Source organism: Panicum hallii, chromosome 5 (assembly GCF_002211085.1).
Source record: "Panicum hallii strain FIL2 chromosome 5, PHallii_v3.1, whole genome shotgun sequence".
NCBI lineage: Eukaryota > Viridiplantae > Streptophyta > Magnoliopsida > Poales > Poaceae > Panicum > Panicum hallii.
The window spans coordinates 9,266,921-9,282,726 of NC_038046.1; the positions used below are offsets into that span (position 1 = coordinate 9,266,921).

The 15,806-nt window shown below is 51.8% G+C and overlaps 1 protein-coding gene across 1 annotated transcript; it reads right to left on the reverse strand.

Annotated features, from left to right (window-relative positions):
* Positions 1-3,185: 3,185 nt before the first annotated feature.
* Positions 3,186-3,761, reverse strand: LOC112892022. Its single transcript, XM_025959069.1, has one exon. It carries the CDS (start codon positions 3,759-3,761, stop codon positions 3,186-3,188), a length of 576 nt encoding a protein of 191 aa, XP_025814854.1.
* Between the last annotated feature and the right edge of the window lie 12,045 nt (positions 3,762-15,806).

The following is a 15,806-nucleotide window of genomic DNA, read 5'->3' on the forward strand; positions in this document are numbered from 1 at the left end:
AGACTTAGTGATGTATAGGTTGAAAAACAAAGTCAATAGGAACGAACAAAATAGATTGCTACTCCCTCCGCCCTAAATTATTAGTCATTTTGACTTTTCTAAATTTATAGTTTTTGCTATGCATCTATATATATTATGTCCAGGTGCATAGTAAAGTCTATGAATCTAGAAAAGCTAAAATGATTAATAATTTAGGACGGAGGAAATACAACATAGCATTAATAATAAAAAGATAAAATATAGCAAAACTAGCCGCGCTATTAGTACGGGCCAACTCGCTAGTTGTTTGCCTAAGCCATCTACTGGTCACCTCTCTCTTATTAAGGGCGTGTGTGGGAGAGCTCCACTCCAACTTTTCTAGCTCCGCTCCACGAACTCCCTCCGACGCGACGCGCAACGCCCCATGCAAATCCCTACATCGGACCAAATACGTCTAGTTCCAGAAACTCCACATCCGGAAACTCCAGAAAAAACCGTTTTCACGAAGCTCCTCAACGGATGCTCCAAAACACCAGTTTCACACCTTCTCGTGGAGTTCGGGGTTTATTTACCCACCATTGCTATTGGTTACACCTGTTTCTATTTTTCCTAGGTCCCCATCCCAACCTCCTCTTCTTCCTGGCGTCGCTCCTGCCTCCCGGCTTCCACCTGTAGCACTGCGCCGCTGCTGCCCCCTGCGGGTCTGCGCCGCTCGGACGGGAGCGGCAGCGACATCCCTAAGGGGAAGTTCTCGACGGGGTTCGCGTTGACACAGTTCTGGAGCAGCAGCACCGGCGAGGGAGCGGTTGGAGAGGAGGAGCGAGGCGACGGCCGGTGCATCGGAGGTGGAGCGGTGGGAGGAGCAGAGGAGGAAGACTAGAGTAGAGATAGGAAGAAGGGAGAAAAGAAAGGAGAAAAGAGAGTGACACGTGGACCCATTTATAAAGATTAAAATAGATTATTCACAGCAAGTCATCATCTTTTTGGAGTTGTAGTACTGCAATCAGCCAAACATATGCAATAACTCTATATTTTTGTGGAGTTGGTGGAGCGGATCTGAAAAGAATAAAATTGGTGAAGTACAACTGTTTTTTTGAGTTGGAGTACTTGCAAACAACAGACCCTAAGATCCTCATCTTCCGCTGAAGCGTGAAAGGATCAGCTCGCGTTAGGTAGGAGTATCTAGGTTAGCTGAAGCGGAAACTCTTTGACGGGCACTGCAATAACACTGTTCCTGGAATTATCCATCTATATCGCCTCAATAATCCACCACAAAGGCACACGAGCTACAGGCTCGCAGCTAGCGATGTGTACGCGTCGTCACCACAAGCGCCGCCGGCTTAGCTCTCCCTTTGTTTATTGAGCCTGCTTGGGGGATAGACAAGATATGATCAGATCATGCAATGGCCAATAATCGAGCACAGGACGCAGGATTATTGTTTCTCCCCACGACAAAACTGCGCGCCCAAATATTCTCTAGCTAGAACAATCTCTGACGTCCACTTGAAACAGTGGGGGCTCGCTGCCTGAAATCTGAGCCGCCGAATCCCAGCAGGACTAGACGGATGATCATCTCGAGCTATCCGTCTGCAGAACTGCCGTGTCGAGCACTGAACAGGGACATCTGTGGCCTGTAGAAACGTACAGTGGAATAAGCACATCCACCGGCCACCGCTGCACTGCACCAAACAAAAGCAGAGCCAGCCAGCTTGTGGCACACAGCACTCAATCGACATGACCGCAGGGGGAGGGAGCTGTTCCACGAGAATTCGGATGCCTCAACCTAGTACCGGAGTCGTACGGGTGGCGAGCTGGGTACGATGCCAAGCTAGCCTAGGTGTAGCTAGGGGTGACGCACTGGGTGACTCGGTTTTCAGCGGTTGGTACACACGGAACTTCATTCCTGACCCCGAGCACTACTCCTGTGGCCTTTAGGCTAATCTGATTGTACGTAAAAGACATTTTTATTCCGGTGGATCGATAGGCTTGTCATTTCGTGACTGAGGGGATGTTTGGTTCGTCGCCTCACTCGCCTAGCCTAAGGTTAGCCTGTTGCCTAAGCTGTGGCACGTTTAACGTAGCTAAGTTTAGGTACGTGTTTGGTTCATGACCACACCTAAAGTTAGTCATTTAGAGAAAAAGTGTGGTAGCAGTTTGGATGGCTGCCACACCTACAGTTAGGCAATGTGTGGTAGCTGTTTGTTTTGCTACCACACCTAAAAGCCACTTAACCGTGATCTTCTGAAAATTGACATCAATGATTCCAAAAAAAAGGCTGTGATGAGAGGACCTGCATGATGGTTCCCAATGCGAAGCATGCACAGAATTATACAGACAATTCAAGGTCTGCTGAACTTATTCCAGAAATCAACATGATAGAAACTTCTAATGCCGGCAAGGAAGCAACTGCTCCTTTAGTACATGAAGTTTCTTCAAATTATGACATTAGTTTCAAAGCTCCTGATGTAGGCAATGGCGTTGAAAATTTTGACAACTCCCTGGACTTATTGTTCTGATAATTCGGTCCAGTAGTTGATGCATCTGAAGACTTGCAAGCTGCTCAGGGGTTCTCTATGCTGCAATCTGAAAATGATTTTGCATTTGGTTTTCAAGGACCTGAAAAAGCAATGGTTTCCATCTCCCAATATGAGGTTCATAGTTTAGAAAAAAATGGCTAAAATTCTATATGTGCTGATGAAGTAACCATGAATGGAGATATACAAGGTATCAGTATATCGCCATCTCAGTCACAATTATATACAAGGTAGCAATGGTTTCCATCTCAGTCACATATAAGTTGGATACTAATGTAGCACTGTCCACAAAAGATCGTACCATTAGCAAAAGTACGTGAGCACCACCATACTATCATCATCTTAGTTCTACAGAAACTAGAGCAGCACCATAGTAGCATCATCTTAGTGCTAGAAACTATATGAGCAGCACCATACTACCATCATTCTAGTGCTACAGAAACTATATGTGAGCATCACCATATATCTTCATTAGCTGTCATATATCAGCCTAGAAGAAAATCAAAAGAACTGCCGTCATTGACTCCATCCACCTTCAGTTAATTCTTGAATGAGTCTACAAATGCAAAATAGCTCATTTTAGCAAAGTGCAAACAATGAAAGTAATAATGTATGAACTGAAACATATATCACCTGGCACTTAAACAAAATAGCAGTCAAGCACATAGGGAATTACAGCCCCGAATCACTGAGAAATTTGAATACCCATGATTGAAATGTCATCTCAGCTGAACCGGATAGAAAACCACGCATACCCTTTTGATCCTTATGTGCTAGAAAAGTTCCCACCATCAGCTTTTGATTGGTAGTTAATGTCATATTTTCAAGCCTTTGCCACAAGATAGCATCACAATTAGGCATATGTGGTGGAGCCGGTGCCGGCTTCTTGAGTTCTTGTTGAAGGGTCACCAAAGTAGTTGCAATCGTATCCCCTATTTTTGACAACCGACTTTTCGGTCTCACATCTCTCTTGGCTGGTTTACCCTCAGCTCTAGGACGCTTCATTCCAAAGCTAGATGAACTACCATCGGCAGTTTGGGATAAAAAGCTAGTTTGCTCATTTGTAGGAGAAGGCAAAGTGTCAGAATCATCACCTAGATCATCTTGAGGTTGAGCATAATTTGAAAAGTCATTGCATATGTCATCATTCAAGTCATTGTCTTCATCATCTTGTGTGTCATTCATGCAATTAGCGGCATCCATAGCAAGAGAACCGTCTGCATTGCTGTTACGGAACAATTCTTGCATTTCATTGTAGAATTTGATAGGCTTAGAAAGGAGCCTTCTTACTCTAACCTGCACAAAGTAACATATTACTTAGTTGTCTAAGTTACATTAAAACAGTAAAATATTAACAAAAATACATTAAAAAAGTGAGAGCACCTGTAAATTTGCCTTCTCTAATTCAGAGATAATTACCATAGACCTTGTTGCATCAAAAGTATTACCACTCTTAGCTAAGGCTGATGCAACAAATTTCCAATTTTCCTTGTAGTGTCTCAGATGTCTCTCAACTTGGGTAGCACTTACCCCCATATTGAATTGTCTATTCAATGCTTCCGCACACTTGAAGTGGTGCTGTTTTTTAAGCTTGAAACCAGCATGTTGCTCCTTTATGAACTCAATGAACCAACCAAACATAAACTTAGTTTGATCATCATCCCAAGTGATGGTCCTCTCACGAGCGGAGCCATCACCTTCAACCTTTTCTTTCTCTTTTCCTTTAACCATATCTGTACTCAAGATCAGCAAATAAAAATATAGCAATGCAACAAAACAAGATCTGAATATAGCCGCTTTATATAGGTAATCAATAGCAACTAAATGCAACCATCAAATACAAGTACAAAGGGTCTGAATACACCATCCAATACAAGCAAATAGGTCTGCATGCAACCACGCAGGTCCAAATACAAACACACAATACAAGTACATAGATCCGAATACAAGCGCACATTTGTTAGGCTCAAATACATCAATTTCGATCCCATTCATCCCACATTTGTTGGGCTAACTGATCGCGCATATTTGCCCACAGCTGGTTGTCTATATTCATATCACCATGGGAACGGTTGCTCCTTGGAAGAGTTCCAAACCATGTCTCATCATCATAGACATAAATATCAGGACCCTCGTCTATTATAAGGTTATGCAAAGTGCAGCAAGCTAATACTATCTTTACTTGAGTTTTAAGAGGAAAAAATGGCTGACTTGTTAGTATCTTAAATCTGTTTTTTAGTGTGCCAAATGACCGCTCAACATTAGTCCTAAGGGAGGAGTGACGAAGATTGAACAATTCCCTTGGATTCTCTGGTCGCCTAGTCCCCTGAAACTCCTTAAGATGGTACCGAACACCTCGATACGGAGGTAATATACCGGGTCTAGCAGCGTAACCTGTCGGTGTTTAACCGGCTGCCCACCGCGGGGTATACCCAAGGTGGTAAGTTTTTGGGTGAGGGGACGCCGAGATCAGGAACTCGAAGGTGCAAGGAACACAAGACTTAGACAGGTTCGGGCCGCACGGAGCGTAACACCCTACGTCCTGTATGGTTTGTATTGCCTTCTGTATAGAATGACCTAATGATCTCTTTTCTTGAGGGGGGTCCCTGACCTCCCTTATATATCCGAGAGGTCAGAGTTACAAAGATGCTAACCAACCCCCTCCGAGGGATCACACCCGAACTGATCTCGAGTAGATCCTCTCTGTATTGGTTAGCTCTATCTCCTATTTAAACGGGATAAACAAGAGATAAACAAAACGAATAAGAGACAAGACGGGCTTAATCTCTTAAACTTCGTAACGTGCCCAGCCCGGTGGCCCCGGGTCTGACAAGCCCCCGAGCTCTTCGTAGCTGAGCACTGCAGGCTTATCGAGTACTTTCGAAGCAGTCTTCGACTTCTTTCTGACGATTCGTCCTGAAGTCCTTCTTCGAGTACTTGCTTGGCTGCATCGAAGCTATGAGGTGCTCATGCCCCGAATTTTATTTCTGATATGGCGTGCGATTGCAAAATCGCACTCCATATGGAGTAGCCCCCGAGCCTTAGGTTGAATCGGAGAATCAGGCTGAGGATCCCGCTTGTCAGTAGTCTTTCTTACCCTTCAAAGAAATTTGAAAAATAAGTAGTCGATGCCACGTACCCCGCAGCCCCCGAGCCTTGAATCCAAATCCCACAAAGTTTGGAGATAAGGGTCCAAAAATCGTGGCATACAGGCTAAACAATGACACGTTAATGAGGAGAACGAAGGGATGGTACAAATGATGTAATTAGACCAAAGATTCGAAAAACCCCTTTTTCCGGGCTAATTAGCCCTGAAAAAATGATTAATCAAATATGCAATCTAATCAAATCACCAAATGACCCCTCATCTTCGGAACAGTCAACGAAACGGCGCTTGACCTTCAGAACAGTAATTTTCCCCCACTCCGCTGGTTATTTAACCCCGCGATAACTGGAGGGAAAAACCACGCTTTCAATCTGCATTCCATCGAGAACCACCAAATTCCCCAATCCAAACCAAGCGCTGCCGCCTTCCCCCAAGAAGAGCTCCCACCCCGACCTCCCCGCCCCTCTCCCCGCAGCCCCCGAGCATCTCGTGGCCGGCGCATCGGAGATGACGTCCAAGAAGTCAGAGATCGAGGGAGTGAAGAAGGATGCGGAACCAACAACCGCGGAGTGGACACACAGTAAGTGCTCCCTCAACAATCTGAAAAAACTTGTTTTCGAGGGGTTGCTGCAAGAGAAAAATCTCGTCAACTGGCGCCCCTCTTTCCGTGAACCGTTCCCCATGGAGAATGTCGACGAAATCGTCACATTCTACCATTTTGCCGAACGGGGATTGGCCCTCCCCACTTGTTCTTTCTTCCGCGGCCTTCTTTACTACTACGGGCTTGAGCTCCATCACCTCAACCCGAATTCCATCTGCCACATCTCCATTTTCATCCACTTTTGTGAAGCATTTCTCGGAATTGAGCCCCACTGGGATCTATTCCGCTTCCTTTTCCGCTTGAAACCCCAACCGACCACGAAAAAACTCGCTGTGGTAGGGGACGCCGGCATCCAACTGCGACAGCAGGCCGGCGAAAAATACCTTGCATATAAATTCCCCTCCAACCTTCCTGGGTGGAAAAACCTCTGGTTCTACATCGAGAACCATGCGCCCCCCTGCCGACGAAGTCGAGCAAACCGCCCGTGGTGAAGGGGGAATGGAACCTTGAACCCTCCGGCATGGAAATGATCCAAGTCAAGGAGCTGCTGGAGGCCATCGACGCACTGAAGAAGGAGGGGGTGACCGGCGCCTCCGTCATGTTCTCTTTTTACAAGCGCCGCGTCCAACCCATCCAACAGAGATGTTGCCTGGGCTTCGAGTACACCGGCCCTGCTGACCCTTCTCGCATGTGCACAGAAGAGGTGCCAGATGAAGTCGCGCTCCAGCGGGTTCAGCGGGTGCTGCTGGACGTGAACACCGTGCCGTACGTGCCCACCCTGTACTCCGCGCAACATCCGCCCCCGCCGGTAAGCGCTCGACTTCTTGTTGCCGAAGAAATCGACTACTGCGCCGATACTGAACTGAGGGACTTTCCGCAGGGACACTCGGAACTATACTGCAGCTACCCGCCGCAGCCGGACCTCCCCCGAGCGTATCACCTCCTTCCTTCTGCAGTTACGGCGGCCAAGAAAGCTCGCCTTGCTGCGATCCAGAGCCGCAACGATGCCACCGAACGCGGGGTCTTGCCAGCGGGGGAAGAAGCCGAGGGAGGCCCGCGCCCTGTTGCCGCCGTTGCCACCAAGGCGGCTCGCCATGCTGCAGTTCAAGGCAGCAGCGAGTCCACCGGGTGCGTGGGCTCGCAGGCGAGTGAAGGGACCGTGGGAGAGCCGCACGGGGACAACTCCTCCGATCAGAGCGTGGAGTTGACCGGCGCTCTGCCACCGGTGCCGAAGGGCCAGCGCTAGGTGCGCAAACGCAAGGCTCAAGAAGTCGAGTCCTCCAGGTACGGAATTACTGTGTTGGCCAATTCCAAAGTTTCCATAGTGCTGAGAACTGACAGCGTCCCCTTGCAGCCTCCCTGCTCCGCCGCCCGGGACGGAGCCCGAAGGGGTGGAGGCGGGCCCTTCTGCCGCCACGACGGTGACCATCGCCGTGGCGGGGACCCCTCCATCGGCCGATCAGACCCCTCCATCCGCGGCGGGCGTCCCCCGTCGGGCCTAGCGGGTGAAGAAGGCTGCCAAGAAGAAGTCGACACTGTGAGTTTTGCTTCGATTGCTTGAAAAGCTTGGCCGCGCCTGCGTGAATAACCATGTTGTCGATGTCGCCAGGGCTGCAAGTGCGGTGCAACTCCAGCTGGAACCGGGCAGGGCTGCGGCGCCTGCCTCAGCCGCAGCAGCCCCCGAGCCCTCGGCGCCTGGGGGGCCTGTACCCGCAGAGGTGGCCCCTGGGGCAGATGCGGGGCTCTCCGACTTGCCGCCTCCCGAGTCCCGACAAGGAGGAGCCGGGCCCGGTGGCGATGAACAGGTCGTGGCCCCGGAAGCGGATGCAGGGCTCCCCAACTTGCCGCCTCCCGGGTCCCGGCAACAGGGAGCCGGGCTCAGTGGCGAGGAACAAGTCGTGGCCCCTGGTGCCGCTCCTAACAGTGGTACAGGTACGCGCTTACCCGCCCGCGGCTTGAAGCTAGGGTCCGGGGACAATGTGGTGACTATGTCGTATGCTTGCAGGTGTCCAGCCGCCACCGTCCGAGGATGCCGCCGGGCCCTCGAAGAGTCCCCGTGAGGTGCTGAGGACCGGGCCAGGGTACCAGAACATCATCACCACCGACCTGGTGGATGATCCTCTGCTAACGGCCGAGAACCTGAAGACCTTCAAGAGCACCTTCAAGGAGTTATACGACTTCTCCATGGTAGTACTCGCGTAAAGTTCCGGGTATGTGCATTGGTGAGTTGTTTAGTACTCATTCTCCTCCTTTGGCGCAGCATGTGATTACCAAATCCCAGAAGAAGTCGGAGAAACTCCGCGCGGTTGTGAGTGACGCGCGGGAGTTAGGTGCCCTGCACAAGCGCATCTCCGAGGAGAAGACGAAGAACTACTATCTGCAGCGCGAGCTTGATATGCTGAAGCAGGAAAGGACTCGAGAGACCTGGCTGCTCAAGAATGACCTGAAGAACCTTGAAGAGGCCAACTCCGAGCTCCAACAACGGCTCAAGGAGCAACAAGCAGAGTACCAGGAGCAGCTCAAGGCAGAAAAGAAGGCGCATCAAGGTAGGCCCTCGCTTCCCTCGAGTACTTGTCCTTAGTGATTTCACTTGCTTGCTGAAACATCTTTACCACAGAGCTTAAGAAAGTAATAAAACACAAAGAGGAGCTGCTTACTGACGTGAAGAATATGCTGTATCGTTGTACAGATGAAGTCGAAAGGCTGCAGAAGGTGATCGACGACACTGAACGTCAGTTCGTCGACTGCCTTCAGCAAGTCAAAGCGCTGGGCGAGAGGGACGAGCAGCGGCGCAAGGAGCTGGAGGACCTCCAGGGAGCCGCCCAGGAACTGGTGGACATGGTGGACCCGCCCGAAGAAGGCGAGGCCGGCCCGCGGCCCCTGCTGGGACGGCTCCGTGAAGCCCCGAAAAAGATGCTCAAGTTCTTATCCGAAGCTCCAGTCGCTTGCGTAAGCAACGCCCTTGCGTACGTCAAGTCCTTCGTGCCGACCGCGCAGCTGAGCATCTTCGCGCAAGGGATGGCGGCGGACTGCTCGGACGAGCGGTTCGAGGAGTACCTGCGAGAGGCCCAACCTGTAGCAGAACAGATTGTACACAATGTACTGCAGGATTAGGGTGTATGAGACACTTAATCATTCTCTTATGTAAATGCTTCCCTTGACATCTCTACTTGTTTGCATGTCTTAGCTGAATTGGGATCCAGGCTTACGAGACTCAAGTAGAGACGCGTCCTTGGGTGCAACGACCCGAAGGGCAGCTAGAATTCGTCTAACAGAGTAGCCACAACTCGATCGAGCGGGTCTAGACCTGTTAGGGAAGAACGCGAGCATCGTCGCGGGGGTGCCGTGCGTAGGGCGAAAAGTTAGGACTAGCTCGAGTGCGGTGACTCTGATTGTAGTCGAAAACGCTCGTGCTTATGAGCGTGCTCCGTAAGCTGGGTGAGACCCGGGCGGACGGATCGAGCTTGTTAGGAGCAGGTGCGGTCGTTGCCGCGTTTTGGCCATTCTTTTGGCAAAAACATGACTGTTCTGAGTGCAGCCACTCATGATGTAGTCGAGGTGGCTCTTTATGCGAGCCTTTCCAACGCGCTGTTTTTTAGCCAGTCGAGCGGATCAACTGAGTTGGACAAGGTGCGACTTCAGTCGCGTGCGACCACCTAAGGTCGTGGCGGAACTCGATATATCGAGGAGTTTTAGCCGGAGCGGATGGTTCGACAAAAAATGAAGTCGATAAGTTGTGAATGTAGTCATAACTTTATTCACGACGAGTAGCCAGCTTACACGAGAGTTTCGCCCATGGCCGTGGCTGTTGTCGCCGGAGAAGGAGTGTTCAACCCGAATATTGTGGCTCGAAGCCTCCAATATGAATCGAGGAAAGGAGATCTTCAAGCCCCCGGGGAATTCGGATATCACCGGGCATTGCTTACGGGTAGAACTTACGCAGGTGTTGGACGTTCCAGGAATTTGGGATGTCCTGGCCTTCGGGGCACTGTAGTCGATACGACCCTGGCCGTGTGACCTGCTTGACGACGAACGGGCCCTCCCACCTTGAGTTGAGATTGTGTAGGCCAGATTCGTCCTGGATACGACGCAAGACCAAGTCGCCAACACTGAATGACCGCTCCTTGACGTTGCGATCATGGTATCGGCGGATCCCCTGTAGGTACCGGGCTGACTGGACAAGAGCGGTGCAACGAGCTTCCTCTACAGAGTCGAGCTCTAACTGCCGCGCCTCGTCCGCCTCGCCTTCATTGTACATTTCGACCCTCGGGGACTTCCACATGATATCGGCTGGTAAAATGGCTTCGGATCTATATACGAGGAAGAAAGGTGTTTGGCCTGTGGCTTTGGACGGCTGAGTCCGAAGCCCCCAGACTACATGCGGCAGCTCGTGTACCCATTTTCCTCCCTTCTTGCTGTTCTCGTCATATAGCCGCTTCTTGAGGCCGTCGATTATCAAGCCGTTCGCCCGCTCGACTTGTCCATTGGCCCGCGGGTGAGCAACTGAGACATACTTAACTTCGATGCAGGCATTCTCGCAGAATTCCCAGAACTGGTTGGCCGTGAAATTTGACCCCAAGTCCGTGATGATGGTGTTGGGGAAACCAAAACGGTACAAGATATCTGAGATGAAATCAACAACCCGATCTGGCGTGAGCTTGGCGATTGGCTTGTACTCGATCCACTTCGTAAACTTGTCGATAGCCACCAGCACATGGGTAAAACCGCCTGGCGCCGTCGTGAAGGGCCCGATCATGTCGAGACTCCAACAAGCGAACGGCCAAGATGGCGGTATAGTGATGAGGCTATGGGCCGGAACATGTGTCTGTTTGCCGAAGAATTGACAATTTTGGCACCTGCGCACGAGATCCTCCGCATCGGTGACTGCGGTGGGCCACCAGAAACCAGCCCTGTACGCTTTCCCAACCAGCGTTCTTGATGCCGCACGGTTGCCGCAGACGCCTTCGTGAATCTCCCGCAGTATGTCGTGACCGTCCTCCTTCGTGACGCACTTCATGAGAACTCCTGACCGAGCGCCACGCCTGTAGAGCTTGCCTTTGACCAGGGCGAAGCCCTTGCTCCTTCGCGAGATGCGTGCCGCTTCTGCGCTCTTGGCGTCGATTCCCGCCGGTAGCCGTTGGTCTTGAATGAAGTCGATAAAGGCCGCTCGCCAATCCTCCCCCAGCATCAGAACCTCTCGGTCGGGTTGTTAGGGACCCGAGTCGATGGTTACCGGCGGAGAAGGCTTGATGGATGGCTGAGCGAGCTCCTGGACGAAGACTCCCGGTGGGACTTGAGCGCGTGTTGACCCCAGTTTGGACAGGATATCTGCACCAACGTTGTGTTCTCGTAGCACATGGTGGACCTCCAAGCCGGAGAACTTGCTTTCCAGCTTGCGCACTTCCTGAACGTATGCCTCCATCGTCTTCTTGTTGCAATCCCATTCCTTATTGACCTGCTGAACGACAAGAAGAGAGTCGCCATATACAAGTAGTCGCTTGATCCCTAATGATATCGCCAAACGAAGCCCGTGAAGCAAGGCTTCATACTCGGCTTCATTGTTGGATACCGCCCACAGGATCTGAAGGACGTATTTCAACTGCTCACCTCGTGGGGAGATAAGCAAGACACCAGCACCCCCGCCGTCGAGCTTGAGGGATCCATCAAAGTACATGGTCCAGTGCTCTGGCTTGTCCACTGGGGTTGGGACTTGATTCTCCCTCCATTCAGCCATGAAGTCGACTAGAGCCTGTGACTTGATTGCAGTGCGTGGCTTGAAGTCGATTGACAGAGCCCCCAGTTCCACTGCCCACTTAGATATGCGTCCCGTGGCATCTTGATTATGAAGAATATCCGCCAGCGGAAAATCCGTAACCACAGTGATCTTGTAGTCGTCGAAGTAATGGCGCAACTTCCTTGATGTGATTAAAATTGCATATAAGAGCTTTTGAACTGCTGGGTACCGTACCTTTGACTCGGAGAGGACCTCGCTGACGAAGTAGACGGGCCTCTGCACTCCAAACGCATGGCCTTCTTCGCCTCGCTCGACTACAATAGCGCTGCTGACAACATGGGTTGTTGCCGCAATGTAGAGTAGTAGGTCCTCTTCTGGTAGCGGAGCGGTGAGGATCGGAGGCGACTGGAGATGAATTTTCAGGTCTTGTAGGGCCCGCTCGGTCTCCTCCGTCCATTGGAATCTGTCTTGGCGTTTTAGGAGCTTGAAGAAAGGTAGTCCTCTCTCCCCGAGTCGGGAGATGAACCTGTTCAAGGCCGCCATACAACCTGTCAGCTTCTGCACATCCTTAACTGTGGCCGGAGCCTCCATATCAGTGATGGCCGTGATCTTTACAGGGTTGGCTTCGATGCCCCGGTTGCTGACAATGAACCCGAGCAGTTTCCCTGAAGGTACTCCAAAAACGCATTTGGTGGGATTGAGTTTCCACCGATATCTGCGTAGACTGCTAAAAGTTTCTTCCAGATCTGTGATCAAGTTATCGGACTCCCTGGTCTTGATGACCACGTCGTCCACGTAGGCCTCGACGTTCCGGTGCAGCTGATCCGCGAAACACATCTGGATCGCGCGTTGGTAAGTTGCTCCCGCATTTTTCAACCCGAAGGACATTGTTTTGTAAGCGTAGGTCCCGTACGGGGTGATGAAGGCAGTCTTGATTTGGTCCTCCTCCTTAAGCGCGATCTGGTGATAGCCTGAGTAACAATCAAGGAAACAAAGAAGGACGCAGCCGGCTGTTGAGTCGACAACTTGGTCAATACGCGGCAGCCCAAAATGATCTTTTGGGCAATGCTTGTTGAGATCAGTGTAGTCGATACACATTCTCCATTCATTATTTTTTTTCTTTACAAGAACGGGATTCGCTACCCACTCTGGATGGATTACTTCTTTAATGAATCCAGCCGCGAGAAGTTTAGCGATCTCTCGTTTGATGGCCTCACGCTTGTCGTGGGCAAACCTCCGGAGGCGTTGCTTTTTGGGCGTGGCCTTCGGGTCTACATTCAAAGCATGCTCGATCAACTCACTGGGCACCCCTGGCATGTCCGCAGGTTTCCATGCGAATATGTCTCGGTTAGCCCGAAGAAATCTGACGAGCGCGAGTTCCTATTTGTCGCCTAAGCCCGCGCCAATGACGGCGGTCTTAGACGGATCTCCCTCCTGGAGCTGGATCGACTTGAGGGCCACGCCATCAGTCGACTGGATGCTCGACTTGCTGGCCTTCTTGGAGGGAATTTCCAGCCCAGACTGGGAAAGCTGCTGCGCGGCAGCGAGTACTTCTCCCGAAGCATCTGGCACACGAGTAGTCGAAGCATATTGGATCGCCTCCTGGTTACAGTCATATGACTTCTTCAAGTCGCCACGGAGGGTGAGCACTCCACCGAGCCCTGGCATCTTAAGAAGCAGATAAACATAGTGCGGCACTGCCATGAACTTAGCTAGTGCCGGACGACCCAATATTGCATGGTAAGAGGAATCAAAAGTAGCCACCTCAAACTTGATAAACTCGGTACGATAATTCTCCCGCGTGCCAAAGGTGACTGGGAGGACCACCGTGCCAAGCGGGTGCGCCGCATTACCTGGGACGATCCCGTAGAAGGGAGACTTGCTGGGCACCAGCATATCCTTGAAATCCAGGCCCATCTTCCTCAAAGTACTGACGAAGATGAGATTGAGCCCGCTTCCGCCATCGGTGAGGACCTTGGTGAGCTTGACCTCCGCCACCACGGGATCCAGAACCAATGGGAACTTACCGGGCTCCGAGAAGCTCGTCCATTGATCGTCGCGAGAAAACGAGATGGGGACCTCCGACCAACGGAGCGGCCGTGGTACCGCCGGCTCGACGGACAAGATCTCACGAAGAAGCAGCTTCTGGTCCCTCCTGGAACCGAAATCCTCATCACCGCCGAAGATAACGTTGACGACCTTCGAGGCATCCTGAAACTTCGGATTACGCCCCTGGTCGTCGTGATCGTCATCCTCGGGTTCTTTGTCGGCAGGCTTCTTATTCTTCTTTCCACCACCGGTGTTACTGAACGTCCTCCAAAGGTGGTAGCAGTCAATGGCGGCGTGGCTAGCGCCCGGATGCCATGGGCACTTCTTCTGCAGGAGCTTCTCGAACTCCTCCTGCGTCGTCGACTTCTTGCCCCGCGAAGGACGATCGATAGCCGCGATAACATTATCTGGCTTTCGTTTTCGGAGTGAACCCGAAAAGTCCCGCTGGCTTGTGTCGTTGCGGTTGTCGTTTGAGCGCCGCAAATTATTATCTTGACGCCGCGGGAACCGCTCCCGCATCTTCTCCTCTTGTTCGGACCAATCGTGCATCATGTCACGAAGGCCCGCAACAGTCTTTGGCCTGTTCCGCCCGAAATCCCTGTAGATGCTGGGGTCGGTGATGCCGTTGTAGAAACAGTCGATGATGTCTTCTTCCGAGATGTTCGCGATAGTGGCGCGGACGTCGAAGAAGCGACGCGTGTAGGATCGCAGGAGCTCGTTGCGTTCTTGCTTGCACTGGGCAAGATCATGTCGAGTACCTGCATGAGCGATCGCTCCCTGGAAATTGTCGATGAAGACTTTCTTAAGCCGTTCCCAGGAGTCAATTGTAAAGTTGCTGCCGAGGCTCTCCAGCCAAGTGAGCGGCGCAGGGTCCAAAGCCATCGGGAAGTAGACGACTTTGGTGATATTTGAGCCCCCCGCGACGTCAATGGCTATGGAGTAGCAACGAAGCCACTGTTGGGGAGCCTGCTTGCCGTCGTACTTGGTGATGCCAATCGGCTTGAAGCCCTCCGGGTACTTGTAGCTGCTGAAACGAGCGGAAAAAGCAGGAAATCGATCGCTACAATCAGTACCTTCATTCTCAACTTCTTCACGGGTCTTGCGCCTGGAAGAAATCACGGTGCGCGCATCGCGGCCTTCATTGATGTGTTGGCGCAGATCCTCCGGAGGGAGTCGATGATGGGCTTGTCGTGGCTGTCCCCCTTGCGGTGGCTGCTGCCTCCCGCCAGGGGTCTGGCTCCCGCAAGCGTTGTCGTTGCTGGGTTGACGTCGAGGACAGCCGCCAGCCGCTCGGCTGTGGTTCTGACTTCGACTTTCACCCACGCGCTCCTCCCTGATGGTAAGCCGCCGGGTTGTGTTGATCCAACTGGATCCAAGCCCTCTGCGCGTACAAGAGTGCTTGACGTACCTCCGGGTCATGGCTGCGCTCGAGGATAGCCGTAACCCTGGCGATGTTGGCCACCGGAGTCCGAAACCCCCGTTCGCTGACGGCGGCGAACTCAGGATCGAGCTCACGATGCATAGATCTCCTACGCTCGTTGGCCCTCCTCCGCCGGATTGTGCGGGCCCTGTTTCTGGCCCTCCGCGCTTCACGATCGGCGTCATTTTCGTCGCCGACGTTGGCTGTGATCTCATCCTCGGAGACCGCTTCAAAGTTATCGATGGGAAAATCCCCATCGTCCTCGCCTTCTTCGGCCATCAGCACCTGGCGGGAGGAAAGCTCATGAGAACTTTCGTCGACTAGTTCGGTCGACCCTCAGCCTCGGTGGCCAACGGCCTGCCTTCTTGAAAAGGCAAGGGCTC